General features: G+C 44.7%; 2 protein-coding genes across 8 annotated transcripts in view; one reads left to right on the top strand and one right to left on the bottom strand.

The window, feature by feature from the left end:
• Nucleotides 1–23,368, top strand: part of MGAT5 (alpha-1,6-mannosylglycoprotein 6-beta-N-acetylglucosaminyltransferase) — a 395,868-nt gene that overhangs the window by 264,020 nt on the left and 108,480 nt on the right. For all 7 annotated transcript variants that reach the window (XM_043894629.1, XM_043894630.1, XM_043894627.1 and 4 more), the window contains one exon: nt 18,475–18,608. In XM_043894629.1, coding sequence (XP_043750564.1) covers nt 18,475–18,608 — 134 coding nt within the window. The remainder of the gene's footprint in view (nt 1–18,474; nt 18,609–23,368) is intronic.
• LOC122688249 (fucose mutarotase-like) lies at nt 1,653–10,250 on the bottom strand. Its single transcript, XM_043894121.1, has 2 exons — nt 9,834–10,250; nt 1,653–2,018 (listed from the first exon to the last, which is right to left on the bottom strand). Exons 1-2 carry the CDS (start codon nt 10,248–10,250, stop codon nt 1,653–1,655), a joined length of 783 nt encoding a protein of 260 aa, XP_043750056.1.

Below are 23,368 nucleotides of genomic sequence, written 5' to 3'. Positions count from 1 at the left end.
GGTCAGGAAGCAACAGTTAGAACTGGACATGGAACAACAGACTGGTTCCAAATAGGAAAAGGAGTATGTCAAGGCTGTATATTGTCACCCTGCTTATTTAACTTATATGCAGAGTACATCATGAGACACGCTGGGCTGGAAGAAGCACAAGCTGGAATCAAGATTGCCGGGAGAAATATCAATAACCTCAGATACGCAGATTATACCACCCTTATGGCAGAAAGTGAAGAGGAACTAAAAAGCCTCTTGATGAAAGTGAAAGAGGAGAGTGAAAAAGTTGGCTTAAAGCTTAACATTCAGAAAACTAAGATCATGGCATCTGGTCCCATCACCTCATGGGAAATAGATGGGAAGACAGTGGAAACAGTGTCAGACTTTATTTTTTTGGGCTCCAAAATCACTGCAGATGGTGACTTACAGCCGTGAAATTAAAAGATGCTTACTCCTTGGAAGGGAAGTTATAACCAACCTAGATAGCATATTAAAAAGTAAAGACATCACTTTGCCAACTAAGGTCCGTCTGGTCAAGGCTATGGTTTTTCCAGTGGTCATGTATGGATGTGAGAGTTGGACTGTGAAGAAAGCTGAGCGCCGAAAAATTGATGCTTTTGAACTGTGGTATTGGAGAAGACTCTTGAGAGTCCCTTGGACTGCAAGGAGATCCAACCAGTCCATCCTAAAGGAGATCAGTCCTGGGTGTTCATTGGAAGGACTGATGCTGAAGCTGAAACTCCAGTACTTTGGCCACCTGATGTGAAGAGTTGACTCATTGGAAAAGACCCTGATGCTGGGAGGGATTGGGGGCAGGAGGAAAAGGGGATGATAGAGGATGAGATGGCTGGATGGCATCACCGACTTGATGGGCGTGAGTTTGAGTAAACTCCGGGAGTTGGTGACGGACAGGGAGGCCTGGCTTGCTGCGATTCATGGGGTCGCAGAGTCGGACACAATTGAGCAACTGAACTGAACTGAACTGAAGTACCTTTCCCACTGAAGAAACCCCTTTCTAAGATAAATAGGTGATTTTAGGTCTAGGGCAGCAAACACTAAAAATGTGACATCTTTAATCTGGAAGCAAGGAGGCTAAGAAAGACCCCTGGGGTGGAGTCAGAAGGACACAGGAGCCAAAGATGGGGTAGTTTGAGCATCAAAAATAACAACGAGGGACTTCCCTGTGGTCCAGTAGCTAAGACTCCAAGCTCCCAGTGCAGGGGGCCTAGGTTCAATCCCTGGTCAGGGAACTAGATCCCATATGCTGCAACTAAAAACCCTGCATGCTGCAGCTAAGACCTGGCACAGCCAAATAAATTAAAAAAAAAAAAAAAGAATAATAGCTGCAGTGGAGGGAATCAAACAATGGAAAATAATCCATGAGTCCAGAATGATAGTCCAAGCAAGAAAAACCCACAAAATCAATTGATCACCTTTAGAAGTTGCTAGGACACCCACTTCATGACTCTGAGAAATAAAGGGAAAGAATCCAGTTTTGGTCCTGCCTTTCTAGGACAAATTGTATTTGAAGATAATCAGATAGTTGATGAGAGAACGTTGTTAATTATGGAGAAATCACAGCTAATAAATGCAAAAGGAATGAAAAATTAGAAAATCAGCATCTTACAACTCTTAATAAGACTGGAGCAAGGCAGGGATTATCAGTGGTGGCAAAATCCATCAGTGAACAGGTTGATGGAAAACATCCTCATGGCCGAGGCAGTCTTGAATGGAGGAAGCAGGGAAACGAAGCAGTTGGGGACCTTGATCTTATTGAGGATGTGCCTGAGGTTGGAGAACTTGTAGGAAAAAAGCAGTGCCTCCCCACCCCACCCTACCTCCAGATCCTGCCCACAGAGAACTTGGCTGCACCCCTCAGAGAGGGTCCTTCCCTTCCCACAAGACAAAGGGTCCAGATCTAGTCTAACGCAGTTGTTCCCGCAGAACCTTCCATCCCCTGCCCTTTGGGTAACTGTGGCTGTTCTCATGACCTGAAGCAGAGGGGGTGGGGGTGCGGGGAACCATTCCTTTAAATAGAAGATAAAAGTGTCAAAAGTTTACCTATGACTTGTCGATTAAAAAAAAATTGAAGCATTTACTAGTACTTAAAAGATGGGCTGATAGTAATCTTTACATAACTGAAGTAAATCAACCCTGAATATTCATTGGAAAGACTGATGCTGAAGCCCCAATGCTTTGGCCACCTGATGCAAAGAGCCAGCTCATTGGAAAAGACCCTAATGCTGGGAAAGATTGAGGGCAGGAGGAGAAGGGGGTGACAGAGAATGAGATGGTTGAATGGCTCAGCGACTCAATAGACATGAGTTTGAGCAAACTCCGGGAGGTGGTGAAGTACAGGGAAGCCTAGTGTGCTGCAGTCCATGGGGTCACAGCGAGTTGGACACGACTTAGCTACTGAGCTACAATGTGCTCATACACTGCGGGTATATTTAGATTGTTTTCTCCTGATGGGATGGTTGCACAGGGAGAAGTTTGGAGACCACAGAAATAACGTACTTGTAAAATCGTTGTCATCAACTCCAGCTGTCTTAGGTGTTTGGCAGGTATGGAGTGCAGGGGACGGGTGGGAAAGGCTGGTTAGAAAGGGCCCAGCAGGAGGATAAGGAGAGAGTAAAACACACCCACCATTGCTGAAGCATCTTTAGGAGCAGGGAAGTGAGATGATGTTCCTGACCAGATAGATACTGTTGAGTATTCAGAACGCACGCCTCACTTTGAGGCTGCTTATATTTCTCCTCTAGCTCATTTCCTCACCAAGTTGGTGGAGTTTCTATGAGTTGGAAAAGCTGGCTTTTCTTTACTGTTTTGCCCCAAATCTCAGAATTTCAGAGAACTATCTTTGTGTATTCTGTTTGCATTTGAGCATTTTTATGAGTCAGCATAGACTAATCCCAGCACTTTCCTACGCAGCTTCTTTAGGGGCAAACCAGGTGGTCAGAGAATAGTAAGGGCATTTAACTAGATCTTTGAATGATGATTTTTTCGCCAGGAAGCTGAGCTGAGAAGTGTGGTTCCTCCTCCCTCAGGGCAGGCCTCTGGTTCCTGTCTTTCCCTCTTGTCCATACTCTAGTATGGCTTTGAGCGTGGCTTCTGAACTGGGCTCTGAGACCCTCCTCCTGCCGCAGAGCCAGCTGGGAAAAGCTCAGCTTAGACCAGGCTGTTCCTCCTCGTAGATCACAATGCCTTCCCTTTGCCCTTGGGGTTGGATTCAGAGTCCGTAGCAAAGCTCTTGAACCCTCCATCTTCTCTCCCCCACCACTGCCCTTCCCCTGAACCTGCCCTCAACCAACAGCCTGCTGCTCTCTGAAAGTGCCCCCATAATTCCTCACCACCTTTGCCTCCTTCAGATCACTCTGATAGTAAGATTTTAGTTTTTTCTCTTGAAGTATGATTCCCTCCATATTTCCAATCAAATAATAATAATAACCCTATCACAAAAATGGGGAAAGCTTCCCCATGGAAGAAGGTTCCCATACCCTAATATAAGCATTATTATCTTTTTTCAGGGGTACATTTTTACATCATTGTAACATGCGTACTATAATTTTGTGTCTTCTTTTTTTTCCATTAATTTTCCACTTCATACATCAAAAGTTTTTTTCAAGGTTGTACTTTTTTTTTGGCCATGCCTCTTGGCATGTGGGATCTTAGTTCCCCAACCAGGAACTGAACCCATGCCTCCTGTAAGTGGAAGGGTGGAGTCTCAACCACTAGACCGCCAGGGAAGTCTTCAAGGTTCTACATTTTTTTTTTTTAACTTTTTATTTTGTATTGGGGTATAGCCAATTAACAATGTTGTGACATTGGTGAACAGCAAAGGGACTCAGTCATACATATATACGAATCCATTCTCTGCTCAAGGTTCTACTTTTTAAACTAATGTTTCCAGGACTGTTTTGTGTAGTCTGCCAAGTAGACTTTGATTTATTTGGGGATACTTTTGCTATTTCTTGTTGAGAATTAATTGTTACTTTTTCTGGACTTGCTAGGGACTTGACCCTATATTTAGGCATTATTTCACTCAAAAGCCTTTAATCTGCTGTCTATACTGCTTTTACTGAGCTCTTGAAGGCATGCTCTTGTTTTTCTCAGTCCCAAACAAGGCGCATTATACCCCAGTAAAGGAATGAAAGGAATCTGCCCACACAGAAAAATCATATAGAGAAGTCATCTGCCTATACCATTTACAAGAGAAAATAAAACTCTGAAGTTGGTGTCTCGCATCTTGAATTATCCCGTGTTTGGATGATGTTCTAGTTATCTGCGTGACGCCTTCATTCACAGCTTCTTCTGGCTTATGTGAAAACATGAGCAGGGTAAAACATCTTCATCTAATTGCATTATTTTCCTCTCTCGTTGTGGAGACCGTGGCTGAAGGTAGCAATAGCAGAGATTACCAGAGTCCTCATGCCTGGTTTCAGGCAAATTGCGTCTCAGGTGTGTATTTACCTCCTGTCATTGAAAAGTTTCAGTAACATTTATTAGTCTGTTCAGCAACCTCACTGTTCATATCACTGTCCTAGGATATTTCCAGTTCTTGAGGCAAAGTCTTGTTTGCATTAGTTTATTTTTTACTTAAGTAATTTTTGAGAATTTGCCTTCTGGCTGCTCACGTCATGTAGTCCAGGCTGGGGGATGTTCAGTGTTTCTTGGCACGTGTGGAAATTTGGAAGCTGTGATAGTTGAGTGAGGAGCAGACTGGAGGGGTTCTGGAGGCATCAAGGCCTCCCGGTTTCACCTCCGACCCTTTCCTTTTGCTATACTGCCTCAGCCCTGCTGGCCTCTCTGATGGCGTCCTGCCTCTGCTCGGCTTTTAGGTGTCCCCCAGGACGACACCAGGCCATTGCGTGTGCTGTTCCTTTGTCTGGAAGCCCTGTGCCTCCCCTTCACCCTGCACACCCTCCAGGGAGGTGCTGTCCTCCGGAAAGCCTTCCCGCCCTGAGCCACACACTCCTGCCCCATGTCCTCCCAGCTCCCGTGTGCCAGCCCGGATTGCACCTTCTGGTCTCCACGAACATCGTCACTGCTGTCTTCTGTATCTGAAGCAACCTCATAGGTGGTAAATGTGTGTTGAATTAGTGAATAAAGAACAGATAGACACAACCACAGAATGGGTTCGTTAAGATGTCACTGGAGGGGGAGATGAGTCACCCCAGTAGCCGCAAGGCCTGAAGGGGTCTGGCCCCGCTACTCCCCTGGCCTCATCGCTTCCTCCATGTTCTCTTACTCACCTCTCTCGAGCATCCTTATTGTTTTTTTAGATGGGCCAGACACACTCCTACTCTAGGACCTTTGTATTGATGGTTCCATCTTCCTAACATTGTTCCCTTAAATTGGGCCTGTGACTCAAATGTCACTTCAGTGAGACTAATCCCAACCCCCTTCCCCTTTTTAAAATGCAACTCTTTTCTCTGCAACTTCTTACACCCCTTCCCTGCTTTCTTTTCCTCTATAATTGCTTTACCATGAAGCGTTTATACTGCCTGGTATAAATTGGTATAAATATAAACTGCATATTCACAGACTTTTGTTATTTTTCTCTTTTCCTCTGCCGGATTCTGAGGATAGTGTCAGTAGGAGTTTTGTCTGTTTTGTTCATCGCTGAGACTCCAACACTTTGAAGGCTCTCTGGCACATAGTAGGCATTCAGAAAATACTTACTGATTTAATTAAATTCAATGATAATGTCTGTTCTGTTTTTAGTTCATGCAACAATGTAGGGAAAAATAAGGAAGGTACAAATGTACAAATCTAAGATTACACTGTATAGCACAGGGAACTATATTTAATATCCTGTAATAACCCTTAATAACCATAATGGAAAAGAATATGAAAAAGAGTATATATGTATATACATAACTGAATCACTTGGCTCAGTTCAGTTCAGCTGTGCAGTTGTGTCTGACTCTTTACGACTCCATGGACTGCAGCACGCCAGGCTTCCCTGTACATCACCAACTCCCGGAGCCTACTCAAACTCATGTCCATCGTGTGGGTGATGCCATCCAACCATCTCATCCTCACCTCACTGAGATGGGATGAGAATCACTTGGCTATACAGCAGAAATTCACACAACATTGTAATTCTACAATACTTCAACTAAAAAAAAAATCTGAGAGTACAGAAGCTTCTTGAAGCTAGTGACCTCAGGTTACTCTCCCTTGTCTTCCCACAGAATTTATTCACATGGTTAGGTTTTCAAGAGTTGTTGAAGTCGTACTGATGGTTGTTGTCACTGACGTTCTAACGCGGTTTCTCCAGGGCCTTGGAGCTTGAAGCTGAGTCAGAATAGTGGCTTGTAGACCAAAACTTTTGCCTGACAAAACAGGAATTTCAGAAACAAGCTAGTTTCATTTCATACAAATGACGAACGTGCTGGCTTCAGCCAAGGATGCATTGCTTCCACGTACGACTTTATTTTTAGAGGCTGACAAGCAGAGGAGCTATTTGTGATTCAGACGGCCTTTTTGGCCTTTAACTCGGATCAGGAGGGCTCTTGCCTTTTACTTCTGTGCAGACCAGTGAATAATAGGTTCAGCCTTGCAGCTCCTTCAGTCTGAGTCTCAGCCTTCAGGAATGATGTTCTTCTAAGGGGCCCATTCCCTCCTAAATTGCTTTTTGACACTTGAAAAATTTACTCTGGTGTGCCTTCTGTCAACAGTTCAGATGCTCATCCTTTTCAACTCAACTGAACGTAATAGTTTCCCCAGCCTATATCCCAGCCTCCTGTCTCTCAAAGAGGCTAGCATCACTACCATTTGGGGAAAAAACATCAGTTTTGGTGAAATTTGAAGCGTCACATCACTATGAACAGTTTTTAAAATCAGATTGCTTCTTGCGTGATGTAACTATTTTTTGGTGGGGTTTTTTCTGTCATGTCAGTTTTGTCATCATCAGAATCAGCATCAACGTTGTGAATGCCATGCAGCCAATATTCTTCCCCGTTTTGTTATGAAACTTGTGAAATATTTTGAAAGTGGGGAGGGGGGTGCGGAGAAATGTAAAAGAGAATCCCACAGCCTGGACTCCACAGTTAACAGTTTGCTTTATTTGTTCCATGACCTGTCCATCCATATGTCTATCTTCTCCCCATCCATCAATCCAACTTTGTTTTTCTTTTTGCATAAAAGAACACTTAACCCTTAGATATTGCAGCATGACATCATTAACTAGAGTTCAACACTGGTCACCACACAAGTTGTGTTTATTTTTATGTATTTCACTGAATTATTTGATTACTTATTTACTTTCTTTCTCCTCAATGAGGGGAACTTCATCCATGCTTATCCTGTTCACTGGTATATCTTTAACTCCTGACCTGTTGCCTGGTCCACAGTAAGTGCTCAGTAAATGTGCTGAATGTTGAATGAATGAGGATATTTAGAAACTTGTGACGTTTTTAAAAGCCCAAAGGACTGATTTGTTTCCCTTCTTCCCAACACTTTGTGACCTAGATTTTAAAAAAAGATATGCTCATTTATCTATTTAATAAATATTCATTGAACACCTATACTATACCAGGCCTGAGCGAGGTTCTAGGATAGGGTGGTGAGCTACCTTCGAGAATGATGAATCTTGAGAGGAATGGGCTTTGGTGTGGGAGCTTGTGTGCAAAGAATGTGCTGCTGGAAATGGTTCAGGCAGCAGGGCCTCTGCTGCCTGATAATGGAGCTCTGCCTATGAAGTCAGTCACATCAGGTAATTAAACATTCATCATTAATCAACAAGCTTAATCATTCGTGCATGCAAAAAATATTTTCTCAATTCCTACTATGCTCTGGGTCCCCGAGAGTCAGAGACACATAAAACATGACTCAGTCCTCAATGAGTATATATCCATAAGTAGAAATAGTGATGTGTGACAAGAACTCTAACTCTTCCTGATCTAAGAAGAAACTTACTTACCCCAGTCTTAGAGAGTCAGGGAACCCTTCACCTGAGAGGTGATGAGAGCTGAGACTTAAAGGGAAGCAGAAGCGATAGACATACCAGACACATGCCAGCGTGAAATAAGATAGGAAAACATGGCATTAAAAGCCCCAAGTAGGTCATCCTGGAGCAGAGGTACCCATGGAAGGGTGACCTGAGATGATACGGATGCTGGGCCCTGCTTCCCCCTGAAGGAAGTGAAGCTTTTCAGCAGAAAACTGTCATAGTCACATACTTGTTTCAAAAAATACCTTGTCAGGCAACAGAGAGCATGAACCAGAGTTAGGGGACAGTGAGAAAGAAATGAAAGGGCAAGGCTGGAGATATGGAGACTACTTGGAAATCCACTGCAGAAATTACCAGGGTGCCGTGATGTTCAATATTTGTTGATATAGACAGCCAAAAATTGGAAAAATCCTAAGTGTGGTGGGGTGTCTTAGAATTTCTGTCAAATTGACTTGGTCTCAAGGGTTTGTTGGTGCTTGTCACTGGCAGTTGTGATGCTGAGAATTGAAACTGGCTTTCAGTTCAGTCAGTTTAGTCACTCAGTCATGTCTGATTCTTTGCGACCTCATGGACTACAGCACGCCAGGCTTCCCTGTCCATCACCAACTCCCGGAGCTTGCTCAAACTCATGTCCATCAATTCGGTGACGCCACCCAACCATCTCATCCTCTGTCGTCCCCTTCTCTTCCTGCCTTCAGTCTTTCCCAGCATCGGGGTCTTGTGTGTGTGTGTGTGTAATAAAGTTTTATTAAAGTATAAAGGAGATAGAGAAAGCTTCTGACATAGACATCAGAAGGGGGTAGAAAGGGTACCCCCTTGCTAGTGTTAGCAATGGAGTTATATACTCTCCAATGAATCCAAAGAATGTCTGGAGGTTGTAAAGACCTCATCAGACCCACTCCCATAATTTACATTTTAAGATAACAGGATTAGCCAGAAGGTTTAATCCAGAGACTGTCCTCAAGCGGGATACATCATTGTTATATAATCCTAAGGAATGTAGAGGGAAAAAAGTTTGTCCTTTCTTCCTCCTTGAGAATTCCAGACCCCTCTCTCCTTGGGGACCCCTAGACTTCTTATCAACCAGCCTAGGAAATGACTCTCTCATTCCCCCCTTTTCTTTTAGGAGAATTATGTTGCCAAGGGAAAGGGGCATCATTTTCATTCCATAACTACTTCCTGCTGTTTAGGGGCATAGTCCCTAAATTGTTGAGGCAACATATTCTCCTAACCCTCATATTGAGGGTCTCTGATCCCGAGGCCCCAAGTAATAGTTGGAGGAGGCTGTGGCATTCATAGGAGCTTGGACAACCATTTGTAACTTAAAAGCTTTTAGACGGTTAGAAAACCCCATTATACAGTTACAGACGTAAGGCAAAATAGTCATTAACCAAGTTAAAATCAAAATGAAAAGTCACATTATGTCCATAGTTACATCAGTCCATCTTAAGGTTGTTAGATGTCATCAGTTTAAGAAGAAGATGCCATCAGTTTAAAATCACATGCGATTGTTGTTGAAGATATTTACAGACTCGGAGAAAGTCTTTTCCTTGAAGTGGAGATGTCCACCACGGGAAGCCTTCCACTGATGAAGAGGGGAGCACTCCACAGACCCAACAGTTAGACTGGTTGTGGAATTCAGCATAGGAATGAGCCCAAGACAGGAAGGCATTGTCTTGATCAAACGGCAGACTCAGGATATTTGGAGTCAGCAGAAGTAGGCTCACATAGATTATCAGGGCCATCTTTTGGCTTGTCCAGATAGTCCCACTTGTCCTGAAAAATCCTGGACAAGCCCCGAAGATTAAAGGTTGTTGCTGAATCACACAAAGACGCTGGGATTCTTGGCCTCCAGAGGAAAAGAATTCAATCCGGGGCCAGAGACGAGGCTTGATTGCTCAGAGCCAGTTGCCACAACAGCAAAAGCCTTTTTTGCCCGCTCATAAAACGCAAACCTCTCCACCATCCCCAGGGAGCCCTCATAGCCAGCCCTGGAGAGGATGGACTGGTAGCTCGTCCACACTGGGGTCAGCAGGCCCCTCTTCCGGTCGCTGGGCATCAGCTCCATGACCATAGCCGGGCTCTGCACGTAGGTGTCCAGGGGTAGCAGCTGCAGCACTGCCTCTGAGAGCTGGGGGATGCCCAGACTGTCGGCACGGATCTCCTCCGGGCCGCCTCTGCACATGGAGCTGCTGGGGAAGTTCATGTGTGCAAGAACGATCTCATCTCTGTGCCCCATTCTCGCCAGGGTGAAGAGGAGCTCTGGGGACAGGAGCGTGGGGACGCCCTTGAGCACCACCATGGTTGCGGCCAGGGTGGCTAGCCATCAAGGTCTTTTCCAATGAGTCAGTTCTTTGCATCAGGTGGCCAAAGTATTAGGGCGTCAGCATCAGTGCTTCCAATGAATATTCAGGACTGATTTCCTTTAGGATTGACTGGTTTGATCTCCTTGCAGTCCAAGGAACTCTCAAGATTCTTCTTCAGCACCACCGTTCAAAAGCATCAATTCTTCGGTGCTCAACTTTCTTTATGATCCAACTATCCCATCCGTATATGACTACTGGAAAAACCACAGCTCTGACTGTATGGACCTTGGTCAGCAAAGTAATATCTCTGCTTTTTAATATACTCTCTAGGTTGGTCGTAGCTTTCCTTCCAAGGAGCAAGCATCTTTTAATTTCATGGCTGCAGTCACCATCTGCAGTGATTTTTGAGCCCAAGAAAATTAAGTCTGTCACTGTTTTCATTGTTTGCCTATCTATTTACCATGAAGTGATGGGACTGGGTGCCATGATCTTAGTTTTTTCCATGTTGAGTTTTAAGCCAGCTTTTTCACCATCCTCTTTAACTTTCATCAAGAGGCTCTTTAGTTCCTCTTTGCTTTCTGCCTAAGGGTGATGTCATATGTATATCTGAGGTTATTGATATTTCTCCTGGCAATCTTCATTCCAACTTGTACTTCATGCAGCCTGGCATTTCTCATGATGTACTCTGTATATAAGTTAAATAAACAGGGTGACAATATACAGCCTTGATGTACTCCTTTCCTAATTTGGTGCCAGTCCATTGTCCCATGTCCAGTTCTAACTGTTGCTTCTTGACCTGCATACAGATTTCTCTTGAGGCAGGTAAGGTGGTCTGGTATTCCTATCTCATTAAGAATTTTCCACAGTTTGTTGTGATCCACACAGTCAAAGGCTTTAGCATAATCAATGAAGCTGAAGTAGAAGTTTTTCTGGAATTCTCTTGCCTTTTCTGTGATCCAGCAGGTGTTGGCAATGTGATCTTTGGTTCCTCTGCCTTTTCTAATTTCAGCTTGAACATCTGGAAGTTCTCAGTTCACATACTGTTGAAGCCTGGCTTGGAGAATTTTGAGCATTACTTTGCTAGCATGTAAAATGAGTACAGTTTGCAGTAGTTTGAACATTCTTTGTCATTGCCTTTCTTTGGGATTGGAATGAAAACTGACCTTTTCCAGTCCTGTGGCCACTGCTGAGTTTTCCAAATTTGCTGACATATTGAGTGCAGCACTTTCACAGCATCATCTCTTAGAATTTGAAATAGCTCAGCTAGAATTCCATAACCTTCGCTAGCTTTGTTCATAGTGATTCTTCCTAAGGCCCACTTGGGTTTGCGCTCTAGGATGTCTGGCTCTAGATGAGTAATCACTCCATCTTGGTTATCGCGGTCATGAAGATCTTTTTTGTGCAGTTCTCCTGTGAATTCTTGCCACCTCTTCTTAATATCTTCTGCTTCTGTTAGGTCCATACCATTTCTGTCCTTTATTGTGCCTGTCTTTGCGTGAAATGTACCCTTGGTGTCTCTGATTTTCTTGAAGAGATCTCTAGACTTTCCCATTCTGTTGTTTTCCTCTATTTCTTTGCATTGATCACTGAGGAAGGCCTTCTTATCTCTCCTTCCTATTCTTTGGAACTCTGCTTTCAGCTGGAAATATCTTTCGTTTTTTCCTTTGCCTTTCTCTTGTCTTCTTTTCTCAGTTGTTTGTAAGTCCTCCTCAGACAACCATTTTGCCTTTTTGCATTTCTTTTTCTTGGGGGTGGTTAGAATCACTGCCTCCTATACAGTGTTACAAACCTCTGTCCATAGTTCTTCAGGCATTCTGTCTGTCAGATCTAATCTCTTGAATCTATTCGTCACTTCCACTGTATAATCATAAGGGATTTGATTTAGGTCATACCTAAATGGTCTAGTGGTTTTCCCTAGTTTCTTCAATTTAAGTCTGAATTTGCCAGTAAGGAGTTCATGATCTGAATGACAGTCAGCTCCCAGTCTTGTTTTTGCTGACTGTATAGAGCTTCTCCATCTTCAGTTGCAAAAATATAACCAGTCTGATTTTGGTATTGACCATCTGGTGATGTCCATGTGTAGAGTTGTCTCTTGTGTTGTTGGAAAAGGGTGTTTGTTATGACCAGTGTATTCTGGCAAAACTCTGTTAGCCTTTGCCCTGCTTCCTTTAGTACTCCAAGGCCAAGCTTGCCTATTACTCCAGGTATCTATTGACTTCCTACTTTTGCATTCCAGTCCCCTATAATGAAAAGGACATTTTTTTTTTTTTTTTTTGGTGTTAGTTCTAGAAGGTCTTGTAGGTCTTCATAGAACCATTCAACTTCAGCTTCTTTGGCATTAGTGGTTGGAGCATAAACTTGGATTACTGTGATATTGAATGGTTTGCCATGGAGACGGACAGAAATCATTCTGTCATTTTTGAGACTGCACCCAAGTACTGCATTTCAGACTCTTTTGTTGACTATGATGTCTACTCCATTTCTTCTAAGGAATTCTTGTCCACAATAGTAAATGTAATGATCCTCTGAATTAAATTTGCCCATTCTGGTCCATTTTAGTTCACTGAATACCAAAATGTCGATGTTCACTCTTGGCATCTTCTGTTTGACCACTTCCAATTTGCCTTGATTCATGGACCTAACATTCCAAGTTCCTATGCAATATTGTTCTTTACAGCATTGGACTTTACTTCCATCACCAGTCACATCCACAGCTGGGCGTTGTTTTTGCTTTGGCTCAGCCTCTTCTTCAGTAGCATATTGGGCACCTGCCGACCTGGGGAGTTCGTCTTTCAGTGTCATATCTTTTTGCCTTTTCATACTGTTCATGGGGTTCTCAAGGCAAGAAAACTTAAGTGATTTTTCATTCCCTTCTCGAGTGGACCACATTTTGTCAGAACTTTCCACCATGACTCATCCGACTTGGGTGGCCCTACACTGCATGACTCATGGTTTCATTGATTTAGATAAGGCTGTGATCCACATGATCAGTTTGATTAGTTTTCTCTGATTATGGTTTTCGTTCTTTCTGCCCTCTGATGGATAAGGATAAGAGGCCTGTGGAAGCTTCCTGATGGGAGGAAACTGGCTTTAGGCAGAGCTGGATGGATTCAGGCTTGGAGGTTCTCGTCAGTCTCTACCTATCTTGCCTTAGCATTTCTCTGTCTTGGCGTTATTCTCAGGCAGGCTGTCCTCTCATGGACACAGAGATGGCATTTATGGCTCAGGATGTCCGCCCTGCTCCCTCAGTGACTGTAGCAGAAAGATGTTGACCCCAAAAGTAGCTGCCACTCATCATGGAGCAACCGTGATGGATGGAACTTGGGTTATCAACCCATCTTTCAACTGAGCCATGGTCAGGTAGAGTCCTCTCGGTCCAGTGCCCATCCTTGGAGGCATGGGGAGCTGGGGAGACAAGGGATCAGGACTGGCACCAGTTCAGGCTATCGGAATGGAACAGAATTGCATGGCTGGTTGGGAAGGGCGGTTAGTTCCACATAGCGATGCTGGCAGACCAGAACTAGGGGCATTCCATCTAATGGGAGAATCCAGGTGCTGAAGTACTGTGCTGCTTTAACAAGCTGTGATGAGCTGTGGTTATTACCCCTAGAAAGATACCCATGGCACATTGTGTAAGTGAAAAGAGAATTTCATAAAAGAATAGGTACAGTAAGATCCAGTTTTGGCTTGAGGATTAAAAAGGCTCCATGAGTCTAGAAAAAAAGGAGCCTAATAGTAGTTATTTCTAGGTGGTAAAATTGATGGGTGACATCTTTCTTTCCTTCTATCATTCTCTATTGTCTGAGACAAGTCATACACTGAGAATATTTCTATTTAAAGGAAAGACAAACTTGTCTATTGAAGTTTTGACAGGACTTGATGAGGTCATAACTAGGTAGGTGAAGAGGAGAGAAGGAGATGATGGGTTTTCAGAAGCTGGCATCCCCTGGACTTGGTGACTGGCCGTGGGGCCGCAGAGGGAGGCCAGCTGGCTCTGCAGTTTCTGCCCTTGGTGACCAGGTGGCATGAGGGTCCCCAAAGCTGCAGGGCCAGCTGCAGTTAGAGGCTGGCAGGCATCTGTTAGAATGGATTTTGTACTTCTTAGAGATGTTTAGAACTGACTGTTTGAAAAATCAGACCTGGGAGAATTTATGCCATTGAAAGAAGGCTCAGTTTGACTTAATAAAAATTGTGAATTGCATTTCCAAAGAGGCCATTATGACTGCCTGGTGAATATGGTGTATCTATCCCTCTTTTATTAAGTAGTTGGTAAGCTTCATGAGGCCAGAAACTCATCTTTATGTTGTAATTCCTCAATACCTAGCACATAAAATTGGTTCGCAGAAAGAGTCCTCTAAAATGTGTGGCAAGTCAGGAAGATCCCCTGGGGAAGGGAATGGCAACCCACTCCAGTATTCTTGCCTGGAGAATCCCATGGACAGAGGAACCTTGTGGGCTACAGTCATGGGGTCACAAAGAGTTGGATATGACTGAGTGACACTTTAACTTTTCAAACCAACAGTAATTCTTTAAAAAAATCATTGCAGCAGTCAGCTCAGAAACAATGTCCCTTCCAGTTGCTGCATATAGGAAAAATCAGCTTGGTTCCATACACATATAACATGAGTTGCTCAAGAAACTGAGGAAAGACTCCGTATTGTTGTTGTTCAGTTGCTAAATCACGTCTGACTCTTTGTAACCCCATGGACTGCAGCACACCAGGCTTCCCTGTCCTTTGCTTTCTCCCAGAATTTGCTCAAGTTCATATCCATTGAGTCAGTGATGCCATCCAGTCATCTCATCCTCTGTCACTCCCTTCTCCTCTTGCCCTCAATCTTTCCCAGCATCAGGGTCTTTCCTAGGAAGTCAGCTCTTTGCATCAGGTAGCCAAAGTATTGGAGTTTCAGCTTCAGCATCAGTCCTTCCAATGAATATTCAGGACTGATTTCCTTTAGGATGGACTGGTTTGATCCTGCAGTCCAAGGGACTCTCAAGAGTCTTCTCCAGCACCACAATTAGAAAGCATCAATTCTGAAGACTCCATATATATATTTATACTTTATTGTTCTTTCATGTATATCCTAGTCTGCCTTATAAGATTATTTTCCTGTATTGCGTGTTTACCGTTATGGTTCACAGAGTCCGGAAAATAAGATACTTGGCGTCTGAAGCTGTGTATTAAAGTGCTTTAAGGAGGTTGGATTCTGGGAACAGCTGGTCTGACTCTGAATCCCAATGTTGCCATTTCCTGGCTTGTCAACTTGGATAGTTTAAGTGACTCTCTCTCTGTTTTCTCATCTGTACAAACATGTTACAAGGTTTTTGTGAAGATATAATGAAATGATCACTATAAAGCGCTCAGATTGTCAGCTATTTTTTTTTAAATCTCATTTGTTTACCTCCTGGGATGGAGTGATTTCCAGAAGTACAGGATTTCCTGTGTCTCATTTATGATGGGATTTCTTTGATTTACCTTGAAATGTAAATACCCTCCCTTTGAAGCCCTCCCAACACAGCTGAAGTTTGTGTTCCCTTCTGAAGGCAAAGCAAAAAACAAAGCTTGGCCTGAGGGTAGATCTCCACAGAAAGATCTTTGCAGATCCACCAGCCTGCACTTGTGGTTTGTGGTTTTCTATACTCAGCTTCAGGAAGGAGGCTTGTGTCAGATGGGGGCTCTTGAAGGGCTTCTCACCAGGCAGACACCCAGCTCCTTGGAGGCCAGGCATACCTGCTCTGTGATTACTTCCAAGTCCCCCGCTGGGCAGATCTCAGGTGAGCATCTGCTCATGTTGCAGACTGTCGGTGTCCCGGGACAGGTCCAGTGTGGCCTGGAAAGAGACATGGCCGATCTGCCTGGTGCTCATAAAATGTGGCAGTGTGTTTGTAAGTGCTACCGTATTTCTCCTTAAGTCTCACTTGAGCTGCTTAAATGGCTCCTGCAGGTTGTCAGTCCCCAAGTTTATACCTGCGGACAAGAAAAGAGTTGAAGTAAGGTGTGTGGATGAAAACTTAAGCGGAGAGCTTGTATGTGTAATTCTTTCTTCATACAGTGTCCAAGTTTAATACCAAATGACCAGTCATAAAATGGTAAAAGCTCACCATTCCCCACAAGTTTTTTTGAGTAGATTGTTTACTTCCCCTCCCTCTTATTGTTCAAGCTGTGGGGAATCTTTGATGCAGAAATGTAAACAGGCATATTTTTTAATATAAACAGACCTATTTATTTTTCTTCTTGGGTCTTGATGATCATTTTCTTTTTGAAAGCACCTGAGTACAGGATCTATTTTTCTAACCTGTTAAGTGTTTTAGATGCTAGATTATCTCATATTTTAAAACGGGCCCACCGAGAGACTAGAGAACGGAACTGCAGAAACAAATACTAAAGCATGGAGCTTTAGTCACCACATAAATTTTCTGAAGACAAAACCACAATTTCAACATTTAAAGCATCAGATTCTATTTCAGAATTTCTACCATGGATCAAAAGTTTTAGAAAGAGATTTTTTTTTTAAACTGTCTTATCAGCATTTCAAATGCACACAGGCTCTCTGCCCCTCCCCTAAACCCCGTCAGACCCCCTCCTCGCCAGCTCTTCCAAAAGGGGGAGAAGTAAAAAAGCGACCATTGCCTCTTGTTGGCAGTAGAATTTATTCAGTAATTTACTTTCCAGCCAACTGCAGCCATTGCCATTGCCTCTGGGCACTTGTTCAAAAACGCAGAAATGAAATAACAGATTGGCCAGACCGCACACAACTCCCCAGTCACAACCCTATTATCTCCTCATTCTGTCACCCCCATTAAGCAGCAGCCTGGGAGACAGGATGGTGATCACAAGTATTTATGCAGCTCGTTCACGTCCACGGCTCAGGGCTCTCTGCCCAGCTCCCTCGTTCATCTTCTTGCGGGTGCCTGAGGGGGACCCGGGCCTTCAGGTCCCTGAAGCATCTTAAAGGGCTTCTGTGCCCTCTTCCTGTCGGGGAGACTCCTGAGAAAACCGAAACAAGACACGGGAATCAACTTCCTCCTCCGGTTGTGGGTTGTCAGCCACCCACCTGTGAATGAATAGGGTGGGAGCATCGCTGTGTAGATTTTATTAAATATTCAGTCTCTCTCCATTTAAGTTATTTTTCATTCCGTTCAGGTCAAAGTCGTTGCTTTTCCTGTGGTGGGGCCTCTGCAGCATTGTCATCGTCTGCAGAGTTCTCTGGCCAGATGTTTGGAGAGGAGAGAAGGGCTTTCTGTTTCCTCGAGAGAGGCTCTTTTCTGATGGTTGCCTTCTGGTGAAATTCCTTTTTAAAATTATGGACACGAGAGAGAAATGTTTGCGGAGGGTCTGGGCTTGCTTTCTCCCTTGGTCAGGTGTTAAAACAGAAAAGTTTTAGGGACTTCTCTAGCAGTCCAGTGGTTAAGACTCTGCACTTCCAATGCAGGGGTTTGATACCTGGTTGGGGAACTAAGATTATCCCACATGCAGCATGGCCCAAAAAAGAAAAGAATGAATAAATGAAAAAAAAAAAAAGAAGTTTTAGAACTCAAATGATGAATGATCCAGAGGAACATGCCTTTTCTCCTCCAGAGTTGTCTGTCTTGGAGATCAGACGTGGTTTCTTAGGTTGGTTGACTTTTCAGAAGTGGTTCACATCCCAGTGAGCTTCACCTTTTATTCTGTCTTCGTTCCATCCATCCATGCAGAATTACATCTTTCATTAGTGAATGATTCTTAGAGGCAGTGCAGAGTGGGGGTGACGTTGCCCGGTTCACTGGACGGTGAGCACAGCTGGAGTCGGAGGAGAGCGTGCAGGGTCTGCTGACCCTGTTGGGGAGCGTGGGCTCAGCCCTGCTCCCTTCAGATTTCCAGCCGCTAGTTGGTGTAACCTGGATGAGGGCATTTCTTTTGGGAGCCAGTGTCTTCGTGCTGAGGAAACAGGATGGAGGGGAGGGCGCAGCTGAATGGTTTTTAAACAGATGGACTTTCCACTGAGAAAAGCAGGGTTGGGCTTGGGTTCATCCATCCTGGAGAGAATTAGTTCTCTGTGAAGGTGGAGTTGGGGCTGGGTGGGAGCAGACCGCCCCCTTGAACCCCCTCCCAGGTAAAGAAAGAACAAGGTGACATGAAAACATTTAATTATGCTCGCGACAGCTTGAGTGAAATTGGTAATGGTTGGTGTTTGTTCCTGCTGATTGAATTTTAACTGCCATGTCCCGTCTTCTCCACCCCAGCTCACACTCCAGACAACAGCTTCCTGGGCTTTGTGGTCGAGCAGCACCTGAACTCCAGCGACATCCACCACATCAACGAAATCAAGAGGCAGAACCAGTCACTTGTGTACGGCAAAGTGGACAGCTTCTGGAAAGTGAGTCGGCCTGTGTGCGTGCCTCTCGGTCGCAAAAGAAACTTGCCGTGTAATTCAATTCAGCTTTGATCCAGGGAGTAATCAAGCCAAGTGCCCACAGCTTAACAGGGTCTGCTTAGAAATAAACAAGAACATGTGGGGATTTGGGCCGATGGGTGTTTAGGTGTCTGATCAAAGCTATACCTGCTCGTCTGTACAGTGGCTGCCCCGCAGGGCCCGTCATCCTTTGCATGTGGAAAGTGACATGTGTCGGCTCCTCTCCCATCCTGGGCTTGCTCCCGGAAGCCCGGGCCCCTCAGAGGCCGCATGCGTTTCTGGGGCAAGGCATTGCACAGGGAGACCCTTTGCCTAGTGATTCGTTTCCTGGGCCTTCTGTGAAATGGTTCGTAAGGGGGGGCAGCTCCCTTTGCCTGGGGAAGGCATTGGCCCTCACATCCTCTTGGCTTTGGTCACTAGTGTGATCAGTACTCAACTAAACAGGGAAGGGAGATGCCTGCCGGGGCTGACGGCAGACAGTTTACTTGAGGACATCTTGGTTGCAGCAGCATTCTTGGCCACAGGCTGAGCCAAGTTTTCCAAGAACATTGGATTGTTGGGCCTTGGAGGGCCCCTTGGTTCTCCTGGTTGATTTCCAGGCCCCGTCTGAAAAAGATACGATAAAAAAGGAACTGGATTGGGTGTGTGACCTGTCCACATGGCATGCAGATCCTCTTATAAGGAAGTCTGCCTTAGCATGCGATGTTGCGAGTTTTTGGAAGATATGTTTGTACAAGACAGAACAGTCTCCAGGACTTGGAAAATATGCGTCTTCCTAAACATAAAAGTTACTCGCTTTCTGGAATGATCAGGGACTGTGGTGGTCTGGTCCCATGTCTCCCTTACTCAGGAAGTTGGAAGTCTGACTGCTGAGGGAGCACCAGTGATGTACACACAGAAGATTCCCTTGCTCTCAGTTATCTGACCCGTGATGTACACACAGAAGATTCCCTTGCTCTCAGTTATCTGACCCGTGATGTACACACAGAAGATTCCCTTGCTCTCAGTTACCTGACCTCGTGTTCAGAAAAGGGAAAGCCCTACCACCGCCTCTTCAGTTCTAAGTGCTAACTATGTGGAAGGGACAACACGTCAGCCTATTTCCAGGGAAGCTAATTTATTTCCAGATAACTGCCTTTGCTGTAAACAGCTAGAATCCTGTTTTGGTTTAGTATAGTGGTTCTCCGGTGGGGACATCGGGCAATGTCTAGGGACAATTTTGGTTGTCGTGACAGAGGGTAGGGACCCCTGGCATCTACTGGGTAGAGGTGAGGGATGCTGCTGAACCCCCCAACAGTGCACAGGACAGCCCCACAGCAAAGAACTACCTGGCATAGAATGTCAGTAGTGCCAAGGCTGAGAAACTAGGGCTGGTTAACAAGATTTATTTCCTAATATATTATTCCATGTGTTCTACTCTCAAGTAAAATAACATCAGCTGAGATTATAAATGGTTACTTAAGATGTTCCCCTGAATGTATACATCTTCGTTCCCTTTGTGTCAAAATCCGATCCTTGTGAACGGAGCATTTTTCAGTTGCCATTCCAGTGAACTTGGGTTTAAAAGTGCATGTTGGATATTGTCATTCTCTGCTTCATTGTAAAATACGTGGATCGTAGTAAAGTCTTAAAACCTTTCAAAGCTGGTTTTAGTAAGACTTGAGCTCTTAAAAAAAAAAAAAAATGTAACTCCCTTCTCCCTCCTGTACCTGCTCAAAAGAAATGTAGTTTGTATGTCCACGTGGACTTGAAACTACATTGGTTTTGGACCCAAGTGCAGCTTCCTCCTAGGTGCTTCTGGCAGCTTTTTCAGTTTCAAAAGGGTCTTCCCAGCTGACTCAGTGGTTAAAAAAAAAAAAAAAAAAATACACCTGCCATTGCAGGAGACGCAAGAGACATGGGTTCAATGCCGGGCGGGAAGATCCCTTGGAGAAAGGCATGGCAGCCCACTCCAATACTCTTGCCCAGAGAATCCCATGGACAGAGGAGCCTGGCGAGCTACAACCCATGGGGTCACAAAGAGTCAAACATGACTGAGCGATCTAGCCCTAGAAAAACAAAACAGTAAATTGGTTTTGAAAGCTTTTCAGCCACCTTTCTTGGACAAAGTAATACTGCCACTTAGAAAGATAACTCCCATGATGCCAATCAGAATCCTAAACTACTAACCGTGTTGGCCCAAGAGATTTGGGGTGTGATTTGGAAATCCCTCCAAAACTCCACAGGTTACCTGACCTCCCACGTGCTGGAAGTATTACAAAAGATGGAGTAGCAGTGTGTCTACTTTAGAATTTGAATGCCAGAAATCTGGGATATTGTTTCCATTTTAATGCATTATAACTGCCCAACATTCTTTGATGGGAAAGGCCCCAGAAGACAAAAAATACCGTAAAGTTTTCACATAAATTCAGGACATCCTCTCAGGCTTTTGAACACGGCACAGTATATGAGAACTTAGCTTCCTCTTTCAAATCTTCCTCATCCTGCAGTGCCTCGTGGGTGTTTATAGAAATCAGACACACCCTTTAAGTGCGGTGTTTTTACAGTCACATTTCCAGAGTCGTGTTCAACACTGACTTCAGCAGGAAGGTCAGTGAATTTTTTTCCCATCCCTTGTCCCTTTCTCTCCTCCCACCCAGCACTGCTGGGAAGGGAAGTGACGCCGTCAATCCTGGGGGGTTTGGGACTGCAGTGAGTGCTTGTGGGCAGGCATAGGTTTGGACCTGATGACTCAGGAGGTCCTCGCTCACCCTGAGATTCTAGACTCACTGAAACTCTGAAGATAGCTGCGAGGCTATTAACTCCTACTCCACACACTCCCCACCTTCCAAGGCATGTGATTAGGGAATGCCACCCCATGGCCCCTCCACCCTGGGCTAATTGGCCCAGGGGATTGTCCTCTGGCCCAAGGCAGCCCCAAGGCCCTTCAGTGGTTGGCTGCCCTGACTCTGGCTCAGAAAGCCACACTGGATCGATGGAATTCTTCACGTGACATTGGAAATTAGAGGGGCAGTGAGCCATGGGGACAGAAATTGAAAGAATGTGTCCAGTGTTGTGATGAGGCCAAGGCAGAAGCCTTCCAGGAGGCCAGAGAGGAGGAAGCAGGACCAGTTTAGAAAGGGAGAGGGTGCTGTCGAGAGGATGATGGGGCAGAACCACGGGGAGGAGAGGTCCCACTGTGAGAGCCGTGGGGTACCTTGGCGGCGGGCGCCGGAGGGTGCAGGTTGGAAGGCAGCCAGGCAGAAACCACCCATGCAGCCTGGAGGCAAAGAAAGAGAAAGTAGCTGCTAGAGCTCCTGGAACTTTTCTTTGTGTGTATGTGTGCTTGAGCGTGTGCAGTTTTAAATTGTATTTATTTATTTATTGGTTGTGCTGGGTCTTTGTTGCTGTGTGTGGGCACTTCTCTGGTTGCGGCAAACGGGCTGCTCTGGTTGTGGGGCACGGACTTCTCATTGTAGTGGCTTCTTGTGTTGCAGCGCACGGGCTGTAGATGCAATGATTCAGTAGTTGCGGCTCTCGGGCTTTAGAGTACAGGCTCAGTAGTTGTGGAACATGGGCTTAATTGCCCCTCGGCAAGTGGAATCTTCTTTGACCAGGGATCGAACCCGTGTCCCCAGCATTGGCAGGCAGATTCTTACCTACTGGACCACCAAGGAAGTCCTGGAATCTTTCTTTTTCTGGATCATACATCTCTATCTCATTGTGTTCCCTTGTAGTATTCTGGGTTGTTTCTGTTCCTTATTGTTATGTGAAGGATACCTTCTAAGATGTCTTCCCTACCTTCCAATGCCTCTCAAGAAACACAGTCTGTTAAAAATACAGGCAAAGGAAGAGTGGGCTAACTCTTCAGCTCTTCCCTGATTCATGGTGGAGTTACCCTTTGGTCTTCTCCTGATGCTATAATACATAGTGGAGAGGTGACTGGGAGAGAGAGGACCTGCTATCTTGAGTCAAGAATCCCAAAGACACCCACTTAGAAAGCATCATTCCCCAAGACCCTTAGCATCTAATAAGATTGCAAAAGCCTGATCCCAAGTACAAACCTCTTTCTTAGCCCAAGAACCCACAGTTTTAGATTATCCTCATCTACCTATGGGGCAGTCTGGTCATTGTCGTCAGCTGATACTTGTGCCTAGAAAGAGAAAAGTCTGTCCTGTGTGTCTTAATTCAGAGTCCTTCAGCTTCCTGTTACCTTAAGTCATCAGGGAGTAAAAAATAAGGTAGTTTCCTAAAAGTAAGAGATTTTGAAAATTGTAGAAATTAAGTCATTGAAACTTGCTTAACTCAATTTTTCATTTTCATATTTCTTAAAAATTCATCCTGAGCACAACTGCATCTATTGATCTACATCAATTTTTATATTGATGGTAGGTCAACATGTTACATACCATGATATTCGTATTACTTCTTGATACACATTTGCTACTGAAGTAAATGTCTTGAAGAACTGGCTTTGAGCCCCTCTGAGAAATAGCCTCCAAACAACAAGCTGGAGCTCAGATGTAAGCCTGCAGTTCACCAGTGTGCGAAATAGTTAACCTCTTTGAGCCTTAGGTGCATAACCCGGGAGATGGGAGCAGTAACAACTGCTATGTAGGGCAGGGCTTCTCAGCCTTCAGAGTGCAAGGGAACCACATGAGGTCTTGTAGAAGATGCTCACTCTGATTCAGACCTTCTGGGGCAGGGCCGAGATCCTGCATTTCATACAAGCACCCAGCTGATAC

This window comes from Cervus elaphus, chromosome 33 (genome assembly GCF_910594005.1).
Source record: "Cervus elaphus chromosome 33, mCerEla1.1, whole genome shotgun sequence".
NCBI lineage: Eukaryota > Metazoa > Chordata > Mammalia > Artiodactyla > Cervidae > Cervus > Cervus elaphus.
Note: the sequence above shows the minus strand (reverse complement) of the source record. Positions and strands in the feature narration are given on the sequence as shown.

Excerpts from the sequence above, each read along its gene's own strand:
- LOC122688249 (XM_043894121.1), bottom strand. The coding sequence starts at position 10,250 with ATGGTGGTGCTCAAGGGCGTCCCCACGCTCCTGTCCCCAGAGCTCCTC. Across the intron at positions 2,019-9,833 it reads GCTCTGAGCAATCAAGCCTC|GAATGGTTCCCCGCACCCCC; the intron begins GTCTCTGGCCCC and ends TTCTATTTAAAG.